We start from the raw sequence: 25,969 nt of genomic DNA, 5'->3' as shown, positions 1-25,969 counted from the left end.
GCTGGCTATGGCAAATAATTCTACAGATTTACCACTCTCTGGATAAAGATATTCCTCCTTATCTCTGTTCTAAAAGGACACCCGTATATTCTGAGGCTATGTCCTCTAGACTTAGACTCTCTCACCATAGGAAACATCCTCTCCACATCCACTCTGTCAAGACCCTTCACCATTTGGTAGGTTTCAATGAGGTCTCCCCTCATTCCTCTGAATTCTAGTGAATATAAGCTCTTCATATGTCAAGCCATTCAATCCTGGAATCATTTTCGTGAATCTCCTTTGAATCCTGTCCAGTTTCAGCATAGCTTCATACTGTCTGAAAACTTTGCAACAAATCTATCAATATCATCATCCAAATCATTGTCATATAATGATGTAAAAAGATTCAGTGCCAATGCAGACCCCATGGAACACCACTAGTCAGTGGCAGCTAGCCAAAAAAGGCTCCCTTTCTTCCCACTTTTTGCCTTCTGCCAGTCAGCCTCTGCTTTATCTATGTTAGAATGTTTCCCGTAATACCATGGACAAGTGGCCTGTTAAGCAGCTTCATATGTGGCTCCTTATCAAAGGCCTTCTGAAAATCCAAGTAAGCAACATCAAGTGATTCTCCTTTGTCTATTGTGCTGGTTATTTCTTCAAAGAATTCCAACAGATTTGTCAGGCAAGATTTTCCCTTGAGGAAACCATGCTGACAATTGCCTCCAAGTCAGCTCAGATTAGCTGGTCTAGTGTTTCCTTTCTTTTGCCTCCATTCCTTCTTGAAGAGTGGAGTGACATTTGCAATTTTCCTATCTTCTGGAACCATTGCAGAATCTAGTGACTTTTGAAAGATCATTACTAATGCCTTCATGATCTCTTCAGCCACCTCTTTCAGAATCCTGGGGTGTACACCATCTGGTCCAGGTGACTTATCTACCTTCAGACCTCTCAGTTTCCTAAGAACCTTCCCTCTAGTTATGGTAACTTCACGCACATCATGCCCCCTGACACCTGGAACTTTCAATATACTGCTAGTGTCTTTCACAGTGAAAAATGATGCAAAATACTTATTTAGTTCATTTGCTGTTTCGTTGTCCCCCATTGCTACCTCTCCATCATCGTTTTCCAGCAGTCCATATCCACTCTCATCTCTGTCTTACACTTTATGTATCTGAAGAAACTTTTGGTAGCCTCTTTAATATTATGGGCCATCTTAAATTCTAATTCCATCTTTACCTTCTTAATGACTTTTTAGTTGTCTTCTGTTGGTTTTTAAAAGCTTCCCAATCCCCTCACTTCCCATGAGATTTTGCTCTATTATAGGCCCTCTCTATGGCTTTAATATTGGCTTTGACTTCTCTTGTTAGCCATGGTGGTGTTATCTTTCCTTTAGCATACTTCTTCCTTCTTTGGGATATATATATCTCCCGTGCCTTCCGAATTGCAAGTTCATCTACCGTGTTCCATAAACTGTGCACATTCAGATACAGCACCTTCAGTCCTGTTTACACCCGCTTTGATTTTGTCTGCTATTTACATTGCAGCTCATGCTGCTGACCGCAACTTCGCCTGATCAACAACCTCTCCTCACTATACATTAACTCTGTGTGAAAACCAGCCATCTCATCTTCGGCACTATTATCTGCCTTTCCTACGATACTTCTTGCCGTTAAACATAGGCAGCTCAGGACAATAGTCGCACCATGATCAACCTTTTGATTCCTAACTCTGTCTGAAGTCTCACGAACATCTGACTCCTCAACCCGTCAACTAACTGTTCTGGCAGCCTGGTTCCCATCCCCCCCGCAACTCCAGTTTAAACCCTACCGTGCAGCATTTACAAACCTTCCCGCTAGGATATTAGTCCCCTAGTTCAGATTGCAAGCCATCCCTTCTGTACACCTTCCCTGGAAGAGAGCCCAATGATCTAAAAATCTTATGTAACTCCTGACCATTGGTCCAACTCAGATCAATAAGTGTGCAGTGGACAGGAACAGCATCTAATATTTTTTTTTGTCCTTTGATGCATTGTAAATGCAATCCATTTATCTGTCAGCTTACTGAAGGAACTATAACTTGCAAGGGAAAGATTAGGGGATTTTACCCCAAAGTAATAATTACTGTCAATAGTAAAATGGTAAGTTATGACTAGCCATGACATTTATAAGATGCTTCTACTGTTGACTTGACCACATATGATCATGCATTTTCATAAAAATTCTTTTGTTTTTGTCTTGGACTGGTGCCAAACAAGCAACTAAAAAAATTATGTAGGCTCAGAATGATAAACATCTAATTACTTACAAAAGATGTTTTATACTTTGCAACTTTTAAACATATTTTAAAACAATCCATTATTTGTTCCATCATATCTGGATCTTTCCCTTTTCCACCTATCACTTCTCAGCTACTCACATCATTCCATCCTCTCCCACCCACCTTCACCTGGCTTCACCTTTCACCTTCCAATTGCTTCCCCTTCCTCACCTACTTATTCTGCCTTCTTCACCCTTCTTTTCCCTGACAAAGGGTCTCAGCCCGAAGTGTTGACACTTGATTCCTTTCCATAAATGCTGCCTGACCTGCTGACCTTTTGTGCGTTTTACTCTCTATTTCTACCACCTATAATATCTCTTGTGTTTAAAATAACCCAGATATCTTCAAAAACTAGTGAAGAGAGAATGGCATGTTCGAAGTTCAAAGTAAATTTATTATCAAAATACATACATATCACCATATGCAACCCTGAGATTTGTTTTCATGCGGGCATACTCTATAAATCCAATAACCGTAGTAGAATCAATGGAAGACCACACTCAACAGCATGGACAGCTAGTGTGCCAAAGACAACAAACTGTGCAAATCCAATAAAAAAGAAATAATAATAATATATAAATAAGCAGTAAATATCAAGATCATGAAACGAAGAATCCTTGAAAGTGAGAAGGTTGTGAAGTTCAATGACGGAGAAAGTGAGGTTACTCCCTCTGGTTCAAGAGCCTGATGGCTGAGGGTTGATGGCCTCCTTTGCATAGATGCAGCTTGACCTGCTGACTTCCTCCAGCATTTTGTTGTGGATTTTCAGCATTTGCAGAATCATTTGTGTTTACCTTACATCTGTACCTTTATTTTATTAATCCTTCGGTGACTGGAAACAGATCTTCATTTTCCCCCCTATGTACACATCACATGGCTGTAAACTCTTAATAGTTTTCTCTGATGTAACAACAACTAATCCATCACCAAGGATCTTTTGAGTAAACATTTACTGAAGCCGCTCTTAACATTCTTTCTGAAGCGGGGTGTACAGAATTGAAGACTGTGCTTCATCTGGGTTCCATGGGCTCACTTTATGAAGTAGTGCATCACTTATTTATTGCATATTAACCCTGTAGCCACTGTCTGTCCCCTTCTGAGATTTGTGCAGTAGTACTTCCTATGAGAATTTGCAGATAGTTAAGTCAGGTTTCTGGTCATATCCACAGGTATGGTGTGGTCAGATCCAATTAATAACTTACAGCGGCATCACAGGCACATAGATTCAGACAATGCACACACAGAACCTATTTTTTGGGCAGAATTATTTTGGACAGTGAAGAAACAAATCTGTGCAAAAAAAATGTAAGTGCAAATAAAACACAATCAGAGTCAGATAGCAGACATTCTGTCCCAACTTATCCACTTCAAGTGATGACGGCTTTCCAATAGTTCTTTATCTATATTTTCCCTTATTTTCTCAGCAATCCCTTCAGATACTATTGTTTTGGCTCATTCCTCATCCTCTTCAGCAGCTACTACATGCGTTTTTAATTTTTTGAGCTTTACCAGTTCTACTCCGCAGTGCAATAACTTCTGCTTTTTAAAATAATACTGAGTATCCTGTTTCCATTTAACCAATTTTAAAGCGAGCTCTTCATGAACCAAATAAGCACTCTAAACAACTTGTATTAGTATAGACCATTGGTGGCATCAATTATGGAAATGTAGACACCGTGTCTTGGAATATTTCTGTCATTTGGTGAGATCATGGCTGATACCTGATGTCATGCACCTGCTATTTCCCCATGTGCCTTTCTACATTTGATAAGCAATAATCTAGCAGTGATAGAATTAAAATTAATGGCCGACCTGGTATCAACTGTCATTTGGGGTTGAAAGTTCCACATTTATAGTGAAGGTTATCTGACATCACGTGATAGGTCTGGCATTAAATTTTACACAATATTCTCTCAATCAAAGCCTTCTGGCCAATAGAAAAGGCCCATTAATCCTATTTTCCCAATAGTATATTTTGCTAATCAAATCACTCTTTGACCAATGAATAGATCCATAATTTGTGGAACTTTGACTTGAAATTATCTGTTGAAGACAAGATATCATTTTCTTCAATCAATACTGCAATCTTTCCAATGTCAAACTATGTTTCCAAATGAATTCTGCAAAGTCCACAGTATTCCAGGAGTGAAGTGACCAGGACTATTCTGTAAATTCTGTCACCCGGAACTGTAGTCTCCTAGTTTTAGTATTGCATTCATCTTTGCAGTTATATGTTTGTACCTGTCCATGACCTATATATTTGCATCTCCACCACTTTAAAATTTTTCACCATTTGAAGTGTTTGTCTCCATCATTTTAGGTTTGGGATAGATAAATTTAGATTTGTGTGTAGTGAACTCTATTTGCCATAGTTGCTCCAATGCAATTTGTCCCATCATTTTGTACTTTAATGCAGAACATAAAACCATTAAAACAGGAATAGGAATAGGCCAAGTGGCTCATTGAAGCTGCTCTGCACAGAGTCAACATGAACACAGTTATAGGCGGAGATTGCATAAAGTTGCTCCATACCATTCAGCTATAAAATGAGAGGACATCTCATTAAAGTGTTTCACCAAATCCTCCCTTGGTTTTTTATGTTCTATTGGAATTTCTGTAAATGGTAGCTGATTCTAATGTTTTCTTTTCTTTTTATTTGTGATATGGGTAAGAGACAAGCATATATATGAAGACAGTTGACATCGTCTCATTGATTAGCAGCTCAGGAGGATCTTCTATTCTGCTAATGGGGACCTCCAAGTGTTGAAGGAGCAGGAAAGTTGAGAGAGCATCAAGGAAGGTGGAGACTGGTGTAAAGTAGACATGGAAAAAGGTGTAATACGGAGTGAGATTGAGCAAGGGGAGGGCGGGCAATGCGCAGGCGCGGCCGGCGATGACGTCAGCGCAAGGGAAGCCGGACCGGAGCCGCAGGATGACCGTGAGTGACCTCGGAACACGAGCGGCGGGGGCGCGGAGCTGAGCCGAGCCGAGCCGAGCCGAGCGGAGCCGAGCGCGATGGAGAGCAAAGCCCGAGCTCAGCCCCGGGCCGCCGCGAGTAGCGCCCCGGCCGAGCCGTGCGCCAACGGGCTGCAGAACGGCTTCCACCCCAGAGCCGACGGCAGCAGCCTAGAGCAGGAGCACGGCTCCCCCGCGAAGAAGTGCCGCATCCGGAGGAGGCTGGATTCCGGCAGGAGAAACAGACCGCGTAAGTGACAGGAAGGAGGGATGTGTGTGCGGCTGCGGGGAAAGGGGCCGCGTCTGAGGAGACAATGTTGATGTGTGAAGCTGATGAGGGAGATGCGGTCGGCTCCAGGTGTGCACGGTGTGTAACGTGACGTACAGATGTGTGCAGCGTGAGGTGGGCACGTGGTGCGGTGTGTACATCTCCACCTATGGGTTGTTGCACGGGTATTGGTGTGCATGGAGAGTGAGGATATCGTGCAGAATATGAGCTAAACACACGTGGATTACTACAGATGTGCTACATCGTGGGGCGAAAGTGTAAAGGGTTGGAGAGTGAATTAGCGATGATGTAGGTGTCTACAATGGGTTTGAATCTGTATCGTGTGAATACATCATTAGCTGATAGTGTAGCTGATTATGCGCGTGATTGCAAATGTAGATGTTTAGCCAAATATGCATATGCTGCAAGGACTGATATATAGGTAAATATACACTTGGATTCAAACATAAATGTGCACTTATGGATATAAATACAGGTGTACATATTGATGTATACTGACGTAAAACTGCTTATGGATGGAGATGCTGGTGTGTAAAGAGATGTATGTACCTGTGAATTCAAATACAGTTGTGCCAGTTGATATGTGTACCTGTGCAAGTACAGATGTGCAAATGTATGTGCTCTGGTAGATGGACATGTCAGTCCAGTGTAGATGTGCAGGTGGATGTGGTTGTATGCCAGTGTAAGAACACTTGTTTAGGCAGATACACACACGTCTGTGAAAGCACATTGTGGGTGCACAAATGCAGGTGGATGTGGTTCTACGTCAGTGCAGTTACACTTGTGCAGGTGAATATGAATGCTTGTCAGTACCAGCAGAGATATGCAAATAATGTTGTGTTTCATTGTAATTGCATATTTGCATAACAATGCATTTCTGTGTAAGTATACAGTACTATGGAAAAGTCGTAGGCACAGGTATATAGCTAGAGTGCTTAAGACTTTTTCAGTGTAGTGTGGAGAGCGAGTTTGTAAATTTGGCAGAAGCAAAGGATGTTGGGAATGGAAGGGGTGTGGGACAGGTGGCAGAGAAGGAGTGCCTGGGCGGAGGTGGTATATGCGCAGACACACCCAGCCCTGAGTCACCAGGCAAGGTAATTAGTTTATTCACAAGCAAACTAATTTATTGATCATTACAGAATGTCTCTGCAGGGCTTCTTGCTGCCTCCCCTCTTCCATCCCACAATAGAGACCCTTAACAGATTTGGGTTTATCATCAGTCATGTAGATCATAATTTTTTTTAATATGGCAGCCATACAGTGCAATACATAAAATCACTACAGTACTGTGCAAAAGTCTTAGCCACGTAAAAATACTGCAAAGTGAAGATAGTTTCAAAAATAATGAAATGTAAAGTTTCTAAGTATCAAAAAAATTACTATGAAGAGTAGTAAACGGTTAAAGAAGAAATCAAATCAAAGAGCAGTAAACAGTAAAAAAAAAACATGAAAGCAAATCAATAACACGAGAAAATCTGCAGATACTGGAAATCCAAAGCAGCACACACAAAATGCTGAAGAAACTCAGCAGGCCAGGAAGCATCTATGGAGAAAAGTAAACAGTTGACTTTTCGGGCTGAGACCCTTCAATGGGACTGGAAAGAAAGAGGAGAAGTCAGAATAGGAAGGTGGAGGGAGGAGGGGAAGAAGTGCAAGATCGTAGGTGATAGGTGAAACCAGGAGATGGGGAGGGGATGAAGTAAAGAGCTGGGAAGTGGATTGGTGAAAGAGATAAAAAGTTGGAGAAGGGGGAATCTGATAGGAGAGGACAGACCATGGAAGAAAGGGAGGGTGAGGAGCACCAGAGGGAGGTAAGGTGAGAGAGGGAAAAAAGAATGGAAAGTAGTGGAGGGGGCAATTACTAGAAGTTCGAGAAATCGAAGTTCATGCCGCCAGATTGGAGGCTACCCTGCTGGAATATAAGGTGATGATCCTCCAAGTTGAGTGTGGCCTCATTGTGGCAGTAGAGGAGGCCATGGACTGGCATGTCAGGATGGTAAGTAGAATTGAAATGGGTTGCCGTCAAATCAATATTTGGTGTTACTACCCTTTGCCTTTAAAACTGCATCATTTCTCTTAGTTACATTGCCATGCAGTTGTATAAGAAAATCAGCTGTTAGGTTGCTCCAAACATCTTGGAGAACTTGCCATTGTTCTTCTACAGACTTTGGCTGTCTCACTCATTTGCTTGTCTCCAGGTACTCCCAGACAGCCTCAATGATGTTAAGATCAATGTGCTGTGGAGGCCATACAGTCTAAAACCATATTAAAAAATTTAGGGTGCCTAAGACTTTTGCACAGTTCTGTAAATGCTCATTGTGAGTGTGCATACATTTGTAATTACATGTGAAGAATGGGGTACAGGTATTTGCAAAAGCAAGTGTGTAGCCTGAGGGGGCCATGTGAAATGTTGACTACTCAGATTTATGTGCAGCTGTGCAAATTTGAGCAGCATGGTGACATTTGAGTTGCCTGTAGAGTGAAAGGCACTGCCTAGAAGAAGGCAATGGCACACCACTTCCGTAGAAAAATTTGTCAAGAACAAGCATTGTCGTGGGGACCATGATCGCCCACGTCATAATGATGATGTAGTGTAAAATGGGGTTGGAGAGTAGATATGTATAACCATATGGAGATATGTTCCTGATATTTATAATGACACAGATATTTACAGTGTGGCACATTATGCTCGATATTGATGAATTTTTGTGTACTGAAACAATTCAGGCTGTGTGCAGATGTCAGAGGTATTTATTTCATTTTCTGAATTATGTCACCATCACTTAATCTAACTCAACAAGGGTAGATTTGTATAAACAGAAGTTGGAAAACGCTGTTAACTCTTGATATGTAATCTAGAATTATGACACACCACTTCTTTGCCCGAGTTCTCTGCTGTGATGGGATCAGTGTTGACTGAAAGTGCTGTGTTCCTTTAATGCTGAATCTGCCTGTGGTGCTGTTTTGTCTGATTGGGTGAATCTCTCAGGAGGTTCTGGTCTGTTGCAAATAATCACTGGCGACTTTGTGAGCTGTGAGCAGTGGCCAATAAAACCACTTCATGTAAAGTACACCCACTGACACCAGGGGAGAGGTAACTTGATCCCTGCCGAGGTACAAAAACAGGTTTCTAGTCCTTTTTGTACCGTTTTTTGCAAGTTATTTGTAAATTCTGTATAAATATAGTTATTGATTTAGAACCCATTTCTGGCCTGAATTTAATTTGGAACACATCTGTTTTGAGACATTCTTTGAGAAAAGGATTTAGCAAAGTGACTTAAGGTTATTAAGCCTTGTGGGTGATAACATCAGACATTGTAATGAAGCTGAAAGGAGCAAAAAAGCCATGTAAGTAATATTCTTATTGGAACATCGCAGATATTTTTAAATAGCATTGAATTAAAATGACTTTGACTGTAACTTTTGGAATAGGGTAGGAATACTTGCAGGGAAAGGAGGTATGGGTGGAAGTGGATTGTTGTTAGAATGAAAAGATACTGGCATTTTATTATTCACACTTTTATAATTCTAATGTGGGCATAAGAAGCTGTGGCAGGACTAGTTTCAGAAAGGCCTTCGCAAAACATTTTCATAAAATGGAAATATACAAGCAGAATCAGCAGTTCACCGGCAATCAGTGCTTTAGTAACAGAATTTGTCATAACTTGTGCCGAGTTACTCGAAATCACATTCCCTGACTGTAGTTGAGTAACATAGATTAAGAAAGGTTGGTGCACAACTCTTCTGTAGTTAGCTGACTGTGACAATTGAACACCTTACAATTAAATACCGGCCACTTTACCTGACGCCTAACCCCCCACCCACCAAGCGCTAATGCTAAGGACGCACTGGGACAGCTTTACAGTATCTATGAAACAAGTATCTAAACGGTCTTTTCATAATTCACTCATTCATTTGCTTGTACATTGTGCCGGTTATGCTTATTGTGATTTTTAAAAATTATGTATATGCTGCATCAGAACTGGAGTAACAATCATTTCGTTCTCCTTTCACTCGTGTACTGAGGAATGACAATAAACAATATTGAATCAAAATCTTTGTACTGTGACAGACTTGGAATTTTTCCAAATGAGATGTTACACCCAGACCCTGGATACTGAAAGTCAGGGACAGAATGGGGAAGTAGAGAGACCATGTTAAACTTAATTTTGATTGTATGTCAGCTTCTGGTTTCCTAATTATAATAAAGTATATGGAAGTGTTTAAAAATAACTTCAAGGATTACACCAGATCTGTGGTTGTAGCCTGCACTAATTTTATATTAAAAAGAGGAAAGGCTGAGGAGTGAGTTACTGGGAGACTTTTAGAGTTATGAATGGGGTTTAATGATTATAGATGTAGAACTGATTTCTTCACATATCGGGTAATTGACATCAGGGAGAAAGGTGTGATGGTGCTCAAGTATTGAGTGCTTTGCCTCAGGATTGCTTGTTGAACTGTTACCGATTCTAATTTATGAGTCTGAACAGTCAAATTTGTAAGTGATAATAGAAGGGGAATAGAATTGGAAGAGGCAACTCAGATGTGTAGGCCAGGTTTTATTTAAACACGGACAGTGGTGGGAGCCTGGAATATGTTGCTAGTGGCACTAGATTGCAAATGTAAATAGTGGCACATGAGTTAGAGCAGCTCCCTCACAGATCCAGCAGCCCAGATCCAATCCTGGCTTCGGGTGTTAGACCATAAGACAAAGGAGCAGAAGTTGGCCATTCGGCCCATCGAGTCTGCTCCGCGTGGACTCCGAGTGTTGTCTGCGTGGAGTTAGCATGATCTATCTGTGACTTTGCAGACTTTGGTCGAATACTCTGGTGTCCTCATAAATTGATAGGCAGCTGTAAATTACCTTTGTATAGTTATTATAAGTTACTCTTTGTATGTGCAAGTGGTAGAAGGAATCAGAGGGAGTTAAATAGGAAGATGGTAAACAATAACCAGCGGGTTTATAGGGAACTGAGCCAGTACATGGGACTAATGAACACAGGACGTTATAGCAAAGGAACAGGCCATTTGGCCCATGATGTTGTACTGAACTAATGACACCTAATTAAACTGTAAGGTATAGGAGCAGAACTTTTAGGTTAGCTCAGTATCTAGGGTCTTTTGGACTTCCACCAAGCATTGAATTAAAAATAGCAGCAAGATGCTGGAAACACTCATTTTGACAGGCAATGTGTGGAGAGGGAGAGAAGAATTAACCTTACAGGTTGGTGACTAATCAACAAAACTCCTGGAAAACCTTCAACCCGTAATATTAATTGCATTTCACTTTTCACGGATGCTGCCTGATCTGCTGAAAATTTTAAACACTTATTTCAGATTTCTGGCATCTGCAAGAATTTTTCTTCTCTGATTTATATTAATCAAAATTTCCCTGTTTTGCTCCTGAATCCTTACTTTGAGCTTTCTTTGAAATTTTCAGGTTTTGTACTTGATCTGAAGTGGTTAGTTTCCTTGGTTAAATCCCTCTACATTTTTAAACTCAAGGATATAACCGAAGTTTATGCAAGATTTTACAGTTTATGCTGAAACTGGCCAAAGGTAATGCCAGTAATGTTAACTATTTTTCTTTCTCTATGGATGCTGCCTGACCTGCTATTTCCAGCATTCCTTTTATTTTACATTTCTGACATCTGCAGGATTCTACATCTCACAGTTCTAGTATGTTCTTTTGTTTTTTTCTCTCTCTTTCTAGTTACCCTCATTCATTAAGCCTTAGATCCCACACCACCAGGTTCACAGTTATTACCCTACAGCCATCAAGTTCCTGAACTAGCACTGATAATTTCAATCACCATTCTGAACTAATTTTAAGGTCTACAGACTCTATTCAAGGACACTTTACAACTCATGTTCTCGGTCTTTTTTCTACTTGCAAATTATGCCTTTTGCACATTAGTTATTTGGAAGCTTTTGTTTATGTGTAGTTTCTTGTAAATTCTGTTATAGTTCATTTTTTTTCACTCCTGTTAATGTCTAAAATAAAATGAACCTCGGGGTAGTATAAAGTAACATATATGTACTTTGATTGTAAATTTACTTTGAATAAGACCAAAAACACTTCGACTTCTATAGATCCCTGATCTCCATTTTATCACAGGTATCTCCCTAGCTGACTCCTTTTTTTGCAACTTGAAATTTACTTGTTTTTCACCTTTCATTTTAATGGCCTTTCACATCAGAACGAGAAATGAGCTGTGCCTATTACTCCACAGATGCTAACCTACTGAACATTTTCAACCATTTCTACTTTTATTTCAGATTTCCAACATCTGCAGTTTTTATGCTTTTCAGCGCATGCAGCATGTGTCCACAATGCGACCTGTGAGGCTGAGTTTCATTGCAGAGGGTTGCATTTCACCCCATGTAGAACTGCATTCTATCTGATGTGCAGTAGCTAACTGCAGTCCTGCAGCTGTGAGTCGTATCAAGCTGAATATTATTGGTTTATTTACAGTTGCCTCATGATAAGCACTAAAACTTGATTAGACTTTCTCATTGTACACTGTACTGTGTTCTTTGGATTTGTGTATACAGGCTAAGTTGCTTCTTACCTTCTAGTTCTTCACTGTTAATAAACTATTACTGATTTTCCGTCCTAGATTTTTTTGTTGACAAGAACTTCTGGTCAAGATGGTGCCAACCTGTGATCTCTATCGAGGTTGTGGCTCAAACTTAGTTGTTTTTAGGTTCATAAGGATGGGTTTGGGGACAGAGAGGGGAGTTGGGTGTCAAGTTAGGTTTTGAAGACAGTAATGTGCAGGAATTGAAAGCCAGGCTGGAGGTCTCTGCTCTGTTTAAAAGCCAACTGAATATGTGATGAAAGATAGCTGAGGTTGGATGTCAGAGTGGCAGACTGCCAAGAATGAGGGCTGGTTACCCCCCCCAGCCCCCCACCTGGGTTCACCTGGGTTAGTGTCGTGGTTTCTCGTGCCCCACAAATGACCAGGAGACGCAGAAGATTCTTCAAGAAGTATTAAACTTTAATTTGCAAATCAAAGCTGAGACAGTCATTGAGCTAGTCGCTGATTGCCCACTGATCCTTGTACATAGTATTTTTTATAACAATCTCCTGGTTTAGTTGCATTAGCATATCCAATCGGTCTACAGTTGCGTATCACAAGTACATCCACCACTATTGTTTCTACCCATTGACTTAATCATGTTCTAATCTACATCTCTTAGCTACCTCTCATTAACACACCATTATAATCTACAACATATATGTCAAACTCAAGGCCCGCGGTGGAATTATCTTTGGCCCGCGAGATAATATCTAATTACTATTAAAGCTGGCCCCAGTAATCGAAGCGCCTATGGCGTACGATATGGCTAATGCTGAGTTTATTCAGGTACCAGGTTTTCAGGGTTTTTAGTGTTTATTCGGCAGCCTTCTTCATAAGAAACGGAATTTGTAAAGTGAAACACTTCGTAGTTATAGCAGAGACTGAGACACATGAGAGCAGGCTGAAAAAACAGAGGCAACGAAAGCTGAGTTCGCACGCGTCCGACTGATCCGGCCCGCATGAAGCTGCATTTTGCCTGTGACCTAAAATGAGTTTGACACCCCTGATCTACAACAACACACACAAAATGCTGGTAGAACATTCTTTCGGTTAGTCCTGACAAAGGGTCTCGGCCCGAAACGTCGACAGCGCTTCTCCCTATAGATGCTGCCTGGCCTGCTGTGTTCTACCAGCATTTTGTGTGTGTTGTTTGAATTTCCAGCATCTGCAGATTTCCTCGTGTTTGCGCATTATAATCTGCATCTCTTAGCTAGCCTCTCATTAACACCTTATCTTCTACATTCTTAAGATTTCATTCTCCTACTAAATTGGATACTTGCATAGCAAATAGCAAACTCAAAGCTGACTACATAGTTTTGGTTACACAGCAAACAATGCAACTTTTATACTCCAATATATTCCCCCTTTGAGACCCATAGGGTCTCACACAGAGAAAGAAGACTAAGAGTCCGCGCACAAAAGCCCCAATAAACTCAAGCACATTCCCAAATCTCGGGTTAAACTATAATTTTCTGCGTCAAGACCTCAAAGTATTCTCTCCCTGTTACGCTGGGCCGCTGAGCCAAAAACTTGTCCCTTTATACCTGAGACAGGGAAAAAACTCAGAAGCCCTTACAGTCTACTCCCACACTGTCGTTTTGCTCTTGTTCATCCTGCAGGTGTTGTAGGCTGTAATGATACATTTTCGGTGTTTCATTCTCCACTAAGTTTGCTTCAGTAATTGCCACGAGCATCGGAAATTGTTTGGTTGCAGCACGCACTACAAGAGACTTGAGACAAGGAAGAAAACAGCACAGCACAAGCGCACAGCTCAACAATACAATATTGACAGTTATTGCCATTTTAGTCAGCCCATGCTCCCCATCCTCCGAGTCTACTTTCTAACCAGTCAAGTAACTGATGTCCGGACCCTGCATTCTGTTTAACTTCCTTTCTTAGACTTTTCAACTTATACATTGCCTTAGTAAACGATTCTTCTGGACTAGTGTTATTTGGTATGAAAGTACAGCACTTCTCTCCAAACATCACACAAACTCCTCCTTTTTCTGCCAACAGCCAGTCCAATGCTTGTCTATTCTGCAATGCCATTTTGCTAGTTGCATCTAACTGGCCTCCAGTGCATCATTGGTGTAGTTGATGAATCTTTGCTGATTGTAATATATATAATTTATCCATTCAACATTCTTAATAGTTCCTATCAAGGGTAGAAATGTTTTGAAGCCTACAGCAATCTCATTTCTCGCCTTAAATTCGTTAGGTCGGTAACTCATCAATGCTAACGGTAAAGCATCGACCCAATTAAGTTTGGTGTCTGCACAAATTTTGTTCAGTTTGGCTTTCAGGGTTCCATTAATTCTCTCTACCATGCCCTGCGACTGAGGGTGGTATACACATCCAAATCTTTGCTTTATCCTCAGCACTTGTACCAATTTGACCACTTTCTGGATAAAAGCTGAACCATTGTCTGAGCTAACTTCTGTAGGTATTCCAAACCTTGGGATCACTTCATTTGTCAGAAATTTTACCACTGTCTTTGCCCCTTGATCTCTTGAAGGTACCGCCTCCACCCATCTGCTAAATCGATCAATTACTACCAGCATGTATTTTTTCCCTCTCACTGTCAATCATGTCTACGTAATCGATCACTAGATGTTTAAATGGTCCTTCAGGTACAGGAATGTGACCTATTGGGGTTGTAATTCCCTTCCGAACATTATTCTGTGCGCATACCTCGCACTGTGACAAGACAAAGTCCACTGAAGCCTGTAAATAAGGTGCCCAAAAACCATCCTTCTTTATTTTCTTTATCACTTCCCCCCTTGCACAATGGTCAATCCCATGCGCTTCTGAAATCAGAATCGTCAGTAGAGGGGTGGTACTACCAACAAACCGTCTTCCGCGCTCCACAAGCCTTCCGGGTTCTGCTTGGCCCCCCTTCGTCTCCACATTGTCTGTTCTGCCAAAGTTGCCTTACCTTGTATTTCAATTAGGCCCTCTACCACAGGTTCTGGAGCTAGGCTTACCTGGGGGGCAATGACAGCTGATGTACATCCAGACGCTTTTCTGGCTGTGTCGTCCGCAGCTTGATTTCCCTTTGTTATTACATCATTTCCCTTTTTATGTGCCTGGCATTTTACTATAGCCAATGCTTTAGGTTTCATCATGGCTTTTATTAACTCTAGAATTTGCTGACAATGTTGTATGGGATCTCCACTACTTTTTTAAAAACCTCTCTGTTTCCACACTGCCCCGAACAAATGGCATACTCCATGAGCATATGCTGAATCAGTATGGATGTCTACTTTCTCACCTTCCATCATTTCACACGCAGCTGTCAGGGCTTTGATTTCTGCTAGTTGGGCAGAACATGGTTGGGGTCAGGACTCCATCCTAATAATCTTATAGCTCGACTGATCCTGCTGCACTACTGAGAACCCTGCATGATTTCCATCATGATCCCTATAACAAGAGCCATCTACAAACAGAACCTTTTTATCTGCATCCTCTAGTGGTTCTGACCGTAAATCTGCTCTCAATTTGGCAAATGCCATCGTCTTCCCTACACAATCATGGGATTCTCCTTCATAGCCCAAAGGGACAAAATCGGCTATATTACTGGTAATGCATCTCTGTATAGTTATGTCTGGAAATGTCAATAGCATCTGATACGCTGCTATCCTGGATGGCGTCAGCACAAATTTCCCAGTTTCCAGCAATTCTGCTACTTTGTGGTGTGTGTACAGAGTCACAGGATAGCCCAGGGTTACAGATGATGCCTTTTCATATGCGTAGTAAAGCGCCGCCAATCCCTGATAACAGAGTGAATACCCCTGAGCCACCTCATCTAGTCTCGTACTGTAGTATGCTATCGGCTGCTTTGCTTTTCCTGTGCCTTTCTCTTGTGTTAGAACCGCTGTGACATAACCCTCCTGTCGGTTGGATACATACAAATGAAAAACCTTCTCGTAGTCAGGCAAAGCTAATGCTGGTGCTGACTGCAATTCCTGCTTAATAGTATTGAAAGCTATCTCCGCCTCTCCATTCCACTGTAAGCCGTTCTTCAAATTTGTATGTCCTGCTTCTTTCATTATCTTTCTCAAAGGTGCCACAATCTCAGCATATTCTCCTATCCAATCTGAGCTGTACCCTGCCATTCCCAAAAACGTTGTCATCTTCCCTACAGTCTGGGGTTTTGGGGCCTTAGTTATTGCCTCAATCTGATCTGGTGCTATCGCCTTCACTCCCTTGGATGTTACCCTGCCTAAGTATTCCACTTGCTGCGTGCAAAATTGCAGTTTCTTTTTGGATACTTTATGTCTTCTGTGCGCCAGCTTCTCTAACAGAGTTATAGTGTTCTGCTCACACTGTTCCTTACTGTGGGAGCAAATCAACAGGTCATCCACATACTGTAACAATGTACTTTCCAATGGTATGCCTTCTAGGTCTGCCTTCAACACCTGATTAAAAATGTGTGGTGAATGTTTAAACCCTTGCGGCATTCTGGTATAGGTATACTGAGCACCTCTGTAAGTAAATGCAAACAGATACTGACACTGGTCGGCCAGAGGAATGCTGAAGAAAGCCGAACACAAATCAATCACTGAAAAGTAACTTGCTTCTGGTGGAACATTAGTCAAAAACGTGTGTGGGTTGGGGACTACCGCTGGCCAGTCCTCTACCACATCATTTACCGCTCGCAAATCATGCACCAATCTCCACTTAGATTTATCTGCTTTTAAGACCGGCAGCAATGGGGTATTGCATGGACTGTTTGTTCTTTTAAGCACTCCTATTTCAAGCAACCCCTGCACTGTCGATGCTATTCCCTCTTCTGCTTCTGGTCTTAGAGGGTATTGTGGTCTCCTGGGAGTAATTGCTCCCCTTTTCAGCCTTATTTCCACCGGACTAGCTGTTTTTATTTTTCCTACGTCCATGTCATGCTGTGACCACAGAATAGATGGCAACTCATCTAACCTTCTATCTTTCTGCTGGCCTCTTTCCTTTCCTAGCAATGGCATGTGTGGTTGGGGAGTTATTTCGACCTCTCTTACTGTCCCTACCATATCTACACTTACCATTATTTTAATGCAATTGTTGTCTTCTGATATCCACACCTCTGGCGTGATTTTCCTCCACACTGTTACGGTTTCAGCACTCTTAACTAAGGGTCCTAAGTCTTTAGACTGATATCCCTTGTTTACCAACAACGTTACGTGGGGCACAGCCTCCGGTATCCTGTACCATTTTTCTAAAAAGGTGTTCCACCTAACTTGTAAAGCTGCCCCTTGCTTTCCAATTATCACAGCCTCCCCTTCCAGGTACTGTTGGATACATGCCTCCAGGTGACATCTCTCCTCTAACTCCCTGTTCTGAGTCTCGTCAAAAATCACTGTACAGTGTAGCTCAGATTTGGGCATTACAGCCCTGGGTAATATAGCCTGCACGCCCTATTTTCCATTTTTCCCAAGTTTCCTGAATCTGATCTGCGATGTCTCCTATCCAAAAGACATTAGCCTTCTTGTCTTCTCGCACTATCAATTGAGCCCCTTCTCTTTCCACACTCAGCCCATTTCTGGTGCATTCTAATTTTAATTCCAGTTTCAATAAGGCATCTCTGCCTGACAAATTAATTGGAGTTCCTTTAAATACTAGCACCGGCAAAACAATTCCTTTATTTCCCATTCTCAACTGCACTGGAGCCGTGCACTGTGTCAACCGTGTTTTCCCCGAGAACCCTACCGCCTTAATAAACTTTCCTGACATGGGAAGGTGAAGGGCAGACTGTGGCTGTACACAAGTGTACGTGGCTCCAGTATCTGTCAGTTGCCCTTCTAACATAACCTGAACAATGGGTTCCTCGTCTGCCTCCCTTGTTATCATTGGGTAATGTCCCTTCCCAGTCGAGTTCTCGGGGCACCCCTAATACCTCACATAGGGGTTCACAGGTCTGCTTGGGCCTGTGGGGGCTGGTCCTTGGCTAAACTTTAGTTCCCTTCTTATCGGTTCCTGCTGGTGTGTGACAGGCCATGGTGTAAACGGGCAATCTCTTCTCATGTGACCTGGCTGATTACATCCCCAGCACAATCTCTCTACCTCTCTTTCCCCCTGTTTCCTCACTGGTCCCCTCTGCCCATAGCTCCTCTGTCCCCCTCCTTGGGACTTCCAGTCCTGTTTGGGCTGTTTGAATTTAGTCTGTTCCTGATAGGGCATTTGTGGGAATGCTCCTCCAAAGACGTTGATTATTGGCATGGGGTTTTCCGGCCCTTGTCTTACAGTATGATCGGTTCCTCCATGTAGCGGTGCTTCATCCAGTTTGATGGCTGTACTTGGACCGGTGGTTGCTGGCAGCATCTTTTTGCTTTTCTCTTTTTCCTTCTTTTTGAGTTCTTCGAGCTGCATTTGTATTAACTTTCTTTGCACCTCTTCCTGCTGCTCAGCCAGCCTTCATTTGTCTTTCCGGTATTTCTCAACCGCATGGACTACGTGGTCTCTAAATTCTTGTGGGATCATTGATGTCAACCCAACCACTTCCTCCAGTTTGGATTTTACTTGCGGAGGCATTGCATCCAAAATGCTATGTCGGCTATTTTCCACCTCTTGCTCAGTCTCTAGTCTCCACCTTTTCAACTGGTTTTCTACGTAGGCTGCTGGGTTTTCAGTGTCTCCCAGTGGATCCCCCTTTAAGGCTTTGGGGTCCACTTTGGGTGGATAAAGCTTCCTGAGGGCCTGCCATACCCTCTGCCTCACTCTGTCAAACCCATCTCCATCAGTTCTCAGGTCATTCGAGTTTACTATGCCAGCCATTTCCATTAGTTCGTTAAATTTGGAGGTTCCCATCAACCTTATCAATAGTGCCTTCAAATCTCCCATAGCCAATAATCGTCCCGCCGTTTCTTCTTCAAAGGCTCTAATCCATTTCCCTGCTCCTTCATGTAGATTGGGCAGAGTGTTTTTCAGCCCTTCTAGGTCCTGGGATCCCCAAGGATGTACTGCACTTGTCCTGATCCTTTAACTAACAACGGCATCATTCTTCCTCCTTCTTCCCACCTGCCCTGGCTCTCCTCCTCGCCTGACTCCCCTTCTGTCTCAGGGTATGTCTTTACTGCATCCCACACAAATTTCTCCGGGAAGAACCTTTCTGTCCTGATTCAATACTTGGTTGGCCCCTGGAGTATTTTTCACATCTCCTCTGGCAATCCCCTCTCAGTAACTTATCTAGCTCTGTCTCTACTTCTGCAAGTCGCTTCCCTACTGCCTCCTTCTGCTCTTCTAGGCTTCTGCCTCCTACCTCTTCCCCATAAATTCTCACATCCTCTCTCTTTCCACTTAACTCTTGCTCCTCCAATGAGTCACCTTCTCTTTCTTCCTGTCCGTGTCTGTACACCTGTGGCAGGGACTCCTCATGATCCTTACTCGTGCTTGATTCCCTTCTCTCTTCTGTTTCTCCAAGACTCTCGTCTCCTATCTTTTTTCCACTTCCTCTTGAATGCCTCATCTCTTCCTGCCCTGATGAGCCACTTTCTTTTCTGGTCTGTTTATTTCTATGGTATAACCGATACTCCTCATACTCCTTTTCCTCTCTCAAGTATTTCATCCGTTCAATCTCTTCCTTCATTTCTCTCTTTGCCTGTTCCACCTTTATCCTTTCTGCCTGTATCTCCTTCCATATCACCGCTTTTTCCTTCTTGTATTGTCTTTTTCCCTCCTCATTATCCCAAACTTGTACTTCTCCCTGCATGTTTACTGTTCCCATCAGCAGTGGGCATTGCTTAGGGGTTCCTTCCTCATTATAGGGAGGTGGCTTTTCTGTTTCTTTCGCATCCGGGTACGGAGCTGAAGCTAGCTTCTCACTGTTCCTTCCTCTCTCTCTAACAGGCTGTTTCTCCAGCACCTTAGTGTCTTCCTCGCTTGTAATCAATATTCTACCTGTCCTCCTCAACCTTTCTCCCTCCGTTCTGAAGAGTTTTAGCACTTCCATTTCTCGTTCTCTTTTTTGCCCTCTTAGGTTTATCTTTTGGTTTGTAATTTTTAATTAGTGCCTCCATTTCTTCGCAAAAGCTTACATCAAACTTTCCTTCTCTTGGCCATTTTGTGACCAGGTTTTTGGTTCTCTTTTCCCATTTTTCTGAAGTTTTTGTGATCTTGTGGCGACCCACTTCCTAGCGCACTCAAACTGGCTCACGCCAGCGCGCCGGCACAAAGGCCAGTCCCAAAAGGGCGCCAGGTCTGCTTCACCAACAAAGGGAAAAGCCCGCGGGAATGTGAGTACATGCCCCCTACAGCATCCGCACCCGGGGAGGGCGGGATCAGGGAGGCTTTAAAGCAAGGCTGTGAAGTTCAAATAAAATCTTCTTTAACTGCAGTTTACCAACTCTGTGTCGTTATTTTAACGCTGCGTGTAGCACACCGTTACAATCTCATATTTATTTACCGGGATTTTTTTGCTCAGAATCTCTACTGCTGTTCCTTTACCTGTCATGTTGTTCTCTCTTTTTAAGGTATTTCAGAGATTCACAGTTCGTTTACTGGATAATATAATTTACTCTAATTCTATGCCTAGTCTATCGTCTATCTACCAGCGCTTTAAACTATATATTGGACTGTCGTTGTTTCCTATTCTGTTCTGCCCGTATAGGCCTCTATTCAGAGCGGTATCCACAGAACTTTCTCTTTGCACCTCGTCTATTCAGACCCTTATCTCTTAAGGTGGTATCCACAAGGATTTTTTCTATTTTCCTTTCCCTGCCCGTTCAGATCTTCGTTTCATACGAAGGTATCCACAGGGACTTACCAACACCACGTGGAGTTTTTCTTCACTTAACTTCTTATTAGCTTATTTGTACTTACCCTCACTGCAGTGTTCTTGATCAATCCTCTGAGCCTCCTGTTAACCCCCAATTCTGCCAGATTCTTTGGACCGGAGAGACCCTTCGGCAGTGGTTCCACACTTCTGAGACTCCAAGACCTCCCCAAAAACAACAGAATTCTTAGTCCAAATTGTCGCAAAAAGCACTTACCTTTTGTTTGGGTGCACCCTTAATTCTGTTAGCCCTGTGGGGGTCCCTAGTGGACTGGGAAGCGTCCCCAATCTGCCGTTTCCTTTCCGCGGGTCTCTTTCTGGTCCTGTCACGGTTGCCAATTTTGTCGTGGTTTCTCGTGCCCCACAAACGACCAGGAGACGCAGTAGATTCTTCAAGAAGTATTAAACTTTAATTTGCAAATGAAAGCTGAGACAGTCATTGAGCTAGTCGCTGATTGCCCCCGATCCTTGTACAGAGCATTTTTTACAGCAATTTCCTGGTTTAGTTGTATTAGCATATCCAATCGGTCTACAGTTGCGTATCACAAGTACATCCGCCACTATTGTTTCTACCCATTTACTTAATCATGTTCTAATCTACATCTCTTAGCTACCTCTCATTAACACACCATTATCTTCTACATTCTTAAGATTTCATTCTCCTACTAAATTGGATACATGCATAGCAAATAGCAAACTCAAAGCTGACTACATAGTTTTGGTTACACCGCAAACAATGCAACTTTTATACTCCAATATTAGTAAGTTGTTGGCAGGTTCCAAGATCAGAGTTTTGTGTGGGGAAGAGGCACGAGGTCCAATGCCCCCCCCCCAGGTATGCGAATCAGCGACTCTGTTTCGAGGCTTGAAGTTTGGGTCCTCATCCAGGATCGTCATTCGTGAGTCCTGGGGTCAGTACCAAAGATTGATCAGAAGTTCAGAAGTCTCAGCCTGATGGCCATTGCCCAGAGTATATGAGTCTCGACAAGTTTGCTGGGGAGCTCAAAGGTCAAAGTCTGTGCACCCAAGCCCATTGGAGGCTGGTGGCTGAAGCCCTGGGGTTGGTGGTCCATGTATATGTATGGGTGGGAGGGATGAATGGGGTCTTGCTTTACTGTGGTTGCTTTGTTGCTTGTTGTGTTCTGCCAAGCATTATGGCTGTGCTATGTTAGCACCGAAATGTGTGACGACACTTGTGGGTTGCCCAAGCACATCCTTGGGTTTGTTTGGTGTTAATGCAGGCAGCACATTTATATCGCTATGTTTTGATGTACAAATGATAAATAAATTTGAAATCTGGATCTAAATAGTTCCACTTTCATCTTTCGAACTCCATCTAACATAGTTTTGTCCATTAATGTTGCATTCATTTTGCTCCTGTTTGCACAATTCACAGTGCTTCCAAATTTAGTACAAGTACGATTGATTTATATGATTGTATGAGCTGCTTTCCACAAATTCACACTGAGTTTAATTTTTGACACTCAGTCACACCATCACCCATTTCTACTGCAGTAGTCCTGCAACTGATGCTAATCAGATGGGTGGGGTGTGTTTATTTCGTTACGTCTCTTCCTGCCTTATGAAACAATGAAGCAACATATGAAAATTTCCAATTCAGTGGCACCATTCGTGAATCGAGGCAGGGTTTCCCAACCTGGGGTCCATTGACCCCTCAGTTAATGGTCAGGGTCCCTGACATTAAAAAAACGTTGTGAAACCCTGAAAAATGTTGATGTCATGCATCTGAAGCAGTTTTTGTTTTCTTGTTTTTCATTCCAATTAGAGCAAACCAAGAGAACCTGTATTTATTATCAATATCTAGTTACTTTGGCATATCAGAAACATTCCCTCCCTTTTCTATGTTGTTGTGTTATCATCTGCTACTGCAATCGTGGATTAAAAGTTTTCATTAAATAAGTATCTATGGTTGATTATTATCCTTCCTGAATTTGCTGTAATTGAGTACATTTTGTTTTCTAATTTTTTTAATCAACAAATCAAGATGAAAATAAAGCCTCGGGAAACAGATAAATGGGTAACAGTCACGAGAGGAAAGGGCAAAAGTTTGATACTAGAGAGTATCCCTGTGGCTGTCCCCCTTAACAATAAGTACTCCTGTTTGAGTACTGTTGGGGGGATGACCTACTTGGGGGAAGCAACAGTGGCTGCACCTCTGGCACAGAGTCTGGCCCTGTAGCTCAGACCCAAGGTCCAGGATGTTTCTGATCGCGTCCACAATATCCTGAAGTGGGAAGGAGAACAGCCAGAAGTCGTGGTACATATTGGTACCGACGACATAGGTAGGAAAAGGGAGGAGGTCCTGAAAACAGACCACGGGGAGTTAGGAAGGAAGTTGAGAAGCAGGACCTCAAAGGTAGTAATCTCAGGATTACTGCCTGTGCCACGTGACATTGAGTATTAGAATAGAATGAGGTAGAGGATAGATGTGTGGCTGAGGGATTGGAGCAGGGGGCAGGGATTCAGATTTCTGATTCATTAGGACCTCTTTTGGGGGCAAGAGTGACCTGTACAAAAAGGATGGGTTGCACTTGAATCCGAGGGGGACTAATGTCCTGGCAGGGAGGTTTGCTAAGGCTATTGGGGAAGCACAGAGGAAGGGGCGGTTGGCTCACAAATAGAGAAAGTTTGGAGACAGTGCGAGAGGGAGGATAGGCAGGTGATAGAGAAGGAATGCGCTCAGACCAATGCTTTGAGATGTGTCTATTTTAATGCAAGGAGCATCATGAACAAAGCGAATGAGCTTAGAGTGTGGATCAGTACTTGGAGCTATGATGTTGTGGCCATTACAGACACTTGGATGGCTTGGGGGCAGGAATGGTTACTTCGAATGCCAGGCTTTAGATGTTTCAGAAAGGACAGGGATGGAGTGGAGGGATGCTTTAGTAAATTTGCTGATGACACAAAGGTTGGGGTTGTTGTGGATAGTGTGGAGGGCTGTCAGAGGTTACAGCAGGACATTGATAGGATGCAAAACTGGGCTGAGAAGTGGCAGATGGAGTTCAACCCAGATAAGTGTGAGGTGGTTCATTTTGGTGGGTAAGATATGATGGCCAAATATAGTGTTAATGGTAAGACTCTTGGCAGTGTGGAGGATCGGAGGGATGTTGGGGTCCAAGTCCGTTGGACCCTCAAAGCTGCTACGCAGGTTGATTCTAAAGTTTTTAAACGTCACTTTTTCCATATTCTATCGTTATCTCAAGATTGATACATTGCTGTCGCAGCCTCCTGGAGTTTTTGTGTGAGCCTTTTCATGTGGCATGATGCTATCTCTGCTGTATTTGTTAACCATGGTGGAAGACTGTATGTACATTACCTTTATTTGTGTATGTGTGTTTTACTGTACGAACATTTTCAATACATACTCTTTGTCCCTAGGTTTACACTTGAACAGCTCAGCCCAGGGCTGAGCTCAAACCTTTGAAACTTTTGTTTGTTTTATTAAAGTGTGGTTTTGCCTTTCCTTACTCTTTTAACCATTTTATTTACAAACTCGAATATGATGATAATTATTTCCAGATTGTTGCTAGTCACCCTGGAAATGTGAGAGAGTATTCTGCTGGGCTCAAGATGCCCTGGTGCCTCTAGATGGTCTTTCTGCAGTAGGCCTCCATGTGAGGGTATCATTTCTTACACAGGACTTTTTGGAGCATTGAGGAGGAACAGGGACCATGTAGTCCCAGACGTACCTGTCATTCTGTGACGGTTCGGTTTAATTGTCACGTGCCTGATAATTACTTGTTGTCATCCTTCAGCCAACCCTGACTCCACTTTCAAACCCAAGCCATACTGAGTGCCCATGATTCATCTGTTGTCGGCCCCCAACCAACACATACTCCACTCTCCCCCCTACCCCTCCTCACAGCCCCCCACCCTGCTCTCATGACTACACCCCTCCCCCACCTGAAACCACCGCGGTGGGCTTCACAGCTGAACAGGTGAGAAGACAGCTGAAACGTCTCCACCCAAGCAAGGCTGCAGGCCCGGATGGTGTCAGCCCCAGGGTGCTCAAAGCCTGTGCCCCCCAGCTATGTGGAGTACTTCACCAGGTCTTCAACCTGAGCCTGAGTCTCCAGAGGGTTCCTGTGCTGTGGGAGAAGTCCTGCCTCGTACCTGTACCTAAGACACTGCACCCCAGTGGCTCCAATGACTACAGACCGGTGGCATTGACCTCCCACGTCATGAAGACCCTGGAGAGACTTGTTCTAGAGCAGCTCTGGCGTATGGTTAGGTCACACTTAGACCCCCTGCAGTTCGCCTACCAGCCCTGACTAGGAGTTGAGGATGCCATCGTCTACCTACTGAACCGTGTCTGGACAAGCCAGTGAGCACTGTGAGGGTCATGTTTTTTGACTTCTCCAGTGCGTTCAACACCATCCGCCCTGCTCTGCTGGGTGAGAAGCTGACAGTGATGCAGGTGGATGCTTCCCTGGTGTCATGGATTATTGATTACCTGACTGGCAGACCACAGTACATGCGCTTGCAACACTGTGTGTCAGACAGAGTGGTCAGCAGCACTGGGGCTCCACAGGGGACTGTCCTGTCTCCCTTTCTCTTCACCATCTACACCTCGGACTTCAACTACTGCACAGAGTTTTGCCACCTTCAGAAGTTTTCTGATGATTCTGCCGTAGTTGGATGCATCAGCAAGGGAGATGAGGCGGAGTACAGGGCTACGATGGGAAACTTTGTCACATGATGTGAGCAGAATCATCTGCAGCTTAATGTGAAAAAAACTAAGGAGCTGGTGGTGGACCTGAGGAGGGCTAAGGCACCAGTGACCCCTGTTTTCCATCCAAAGGGTCAGTGTGGACAGGGTGGAGGATTACAAATAACTGGGGATACGAATTGACGATAAACTGGACTGGTCAAAGAACACTGAGGCTGTCTACAAGAAGGGTCAGAGCCATCACTATTTCCTGAGGAGACTGAGGTTCTTTAACATCTGCCGGACGATGCTGTGGATGTTCTACGAGTCTGTGGTGGCCAGTGCTATCATGTTTGCTGTTGTGTGCTGGGGCAGCAGGCTGAGGGTAGCAGACACCAACAGAATCAACAAACTCA

At 43.1% G+C, this 25,969-nt stretch overlaps 1 protein-coding gene across 4 annotated transcripts in view; it reads left to right on the top strand.

Moving 5' to 3' along the window:
* The first annotated feature begins 5,192 nt into the window (after positions 1-5,192).
* LOC140715352 (pantothenate kinase 1) overlaps positions 5,193-25,969 on the top strand; it is a 99,448-nt gene continuing 78,671 nt past the window's right edge. The window contains exon 1 of one of the 4 annotated variants that reach the window (XM_073027412.1): positions 5,193-5,500. In XM_073027412.1, coding sequence (XP_072883513.1) covers positions 5,311-5,500 — 190 coding nt within the window. In that variant the 5' untranslated portion in view covers positions 5,193-5,310. Of the gene's footprint in view, positions 5,501-8,545; positions 8,888-25,969 lie in introns of those variants that run through there. The other 3 variants (XM_073027414.1, XM_073027413.1, XM_073027415.1) reach the window with 3 other exon arrangements.

Source organism: Hemitrygon akajei, chromosome 23 (genome assembly GCF_048418815.1).
Source record: "Hemitrygon akajei chromosome 23, sHemAka1.3, whole genome shotgun sequence".
Taxonomy (NCBI): Eukaryota; Metazoa; Chordata; class Chondrichthyes; order Myliobatiformes; family Dasyatidae; genus Hemitrygon; species Hemitrygon akajei.
The sequence above is the reverse complement of the archived record's forward strand: the minus strand, read 5'-3'. Positions and strand labels throughout refer to the sequence as shown.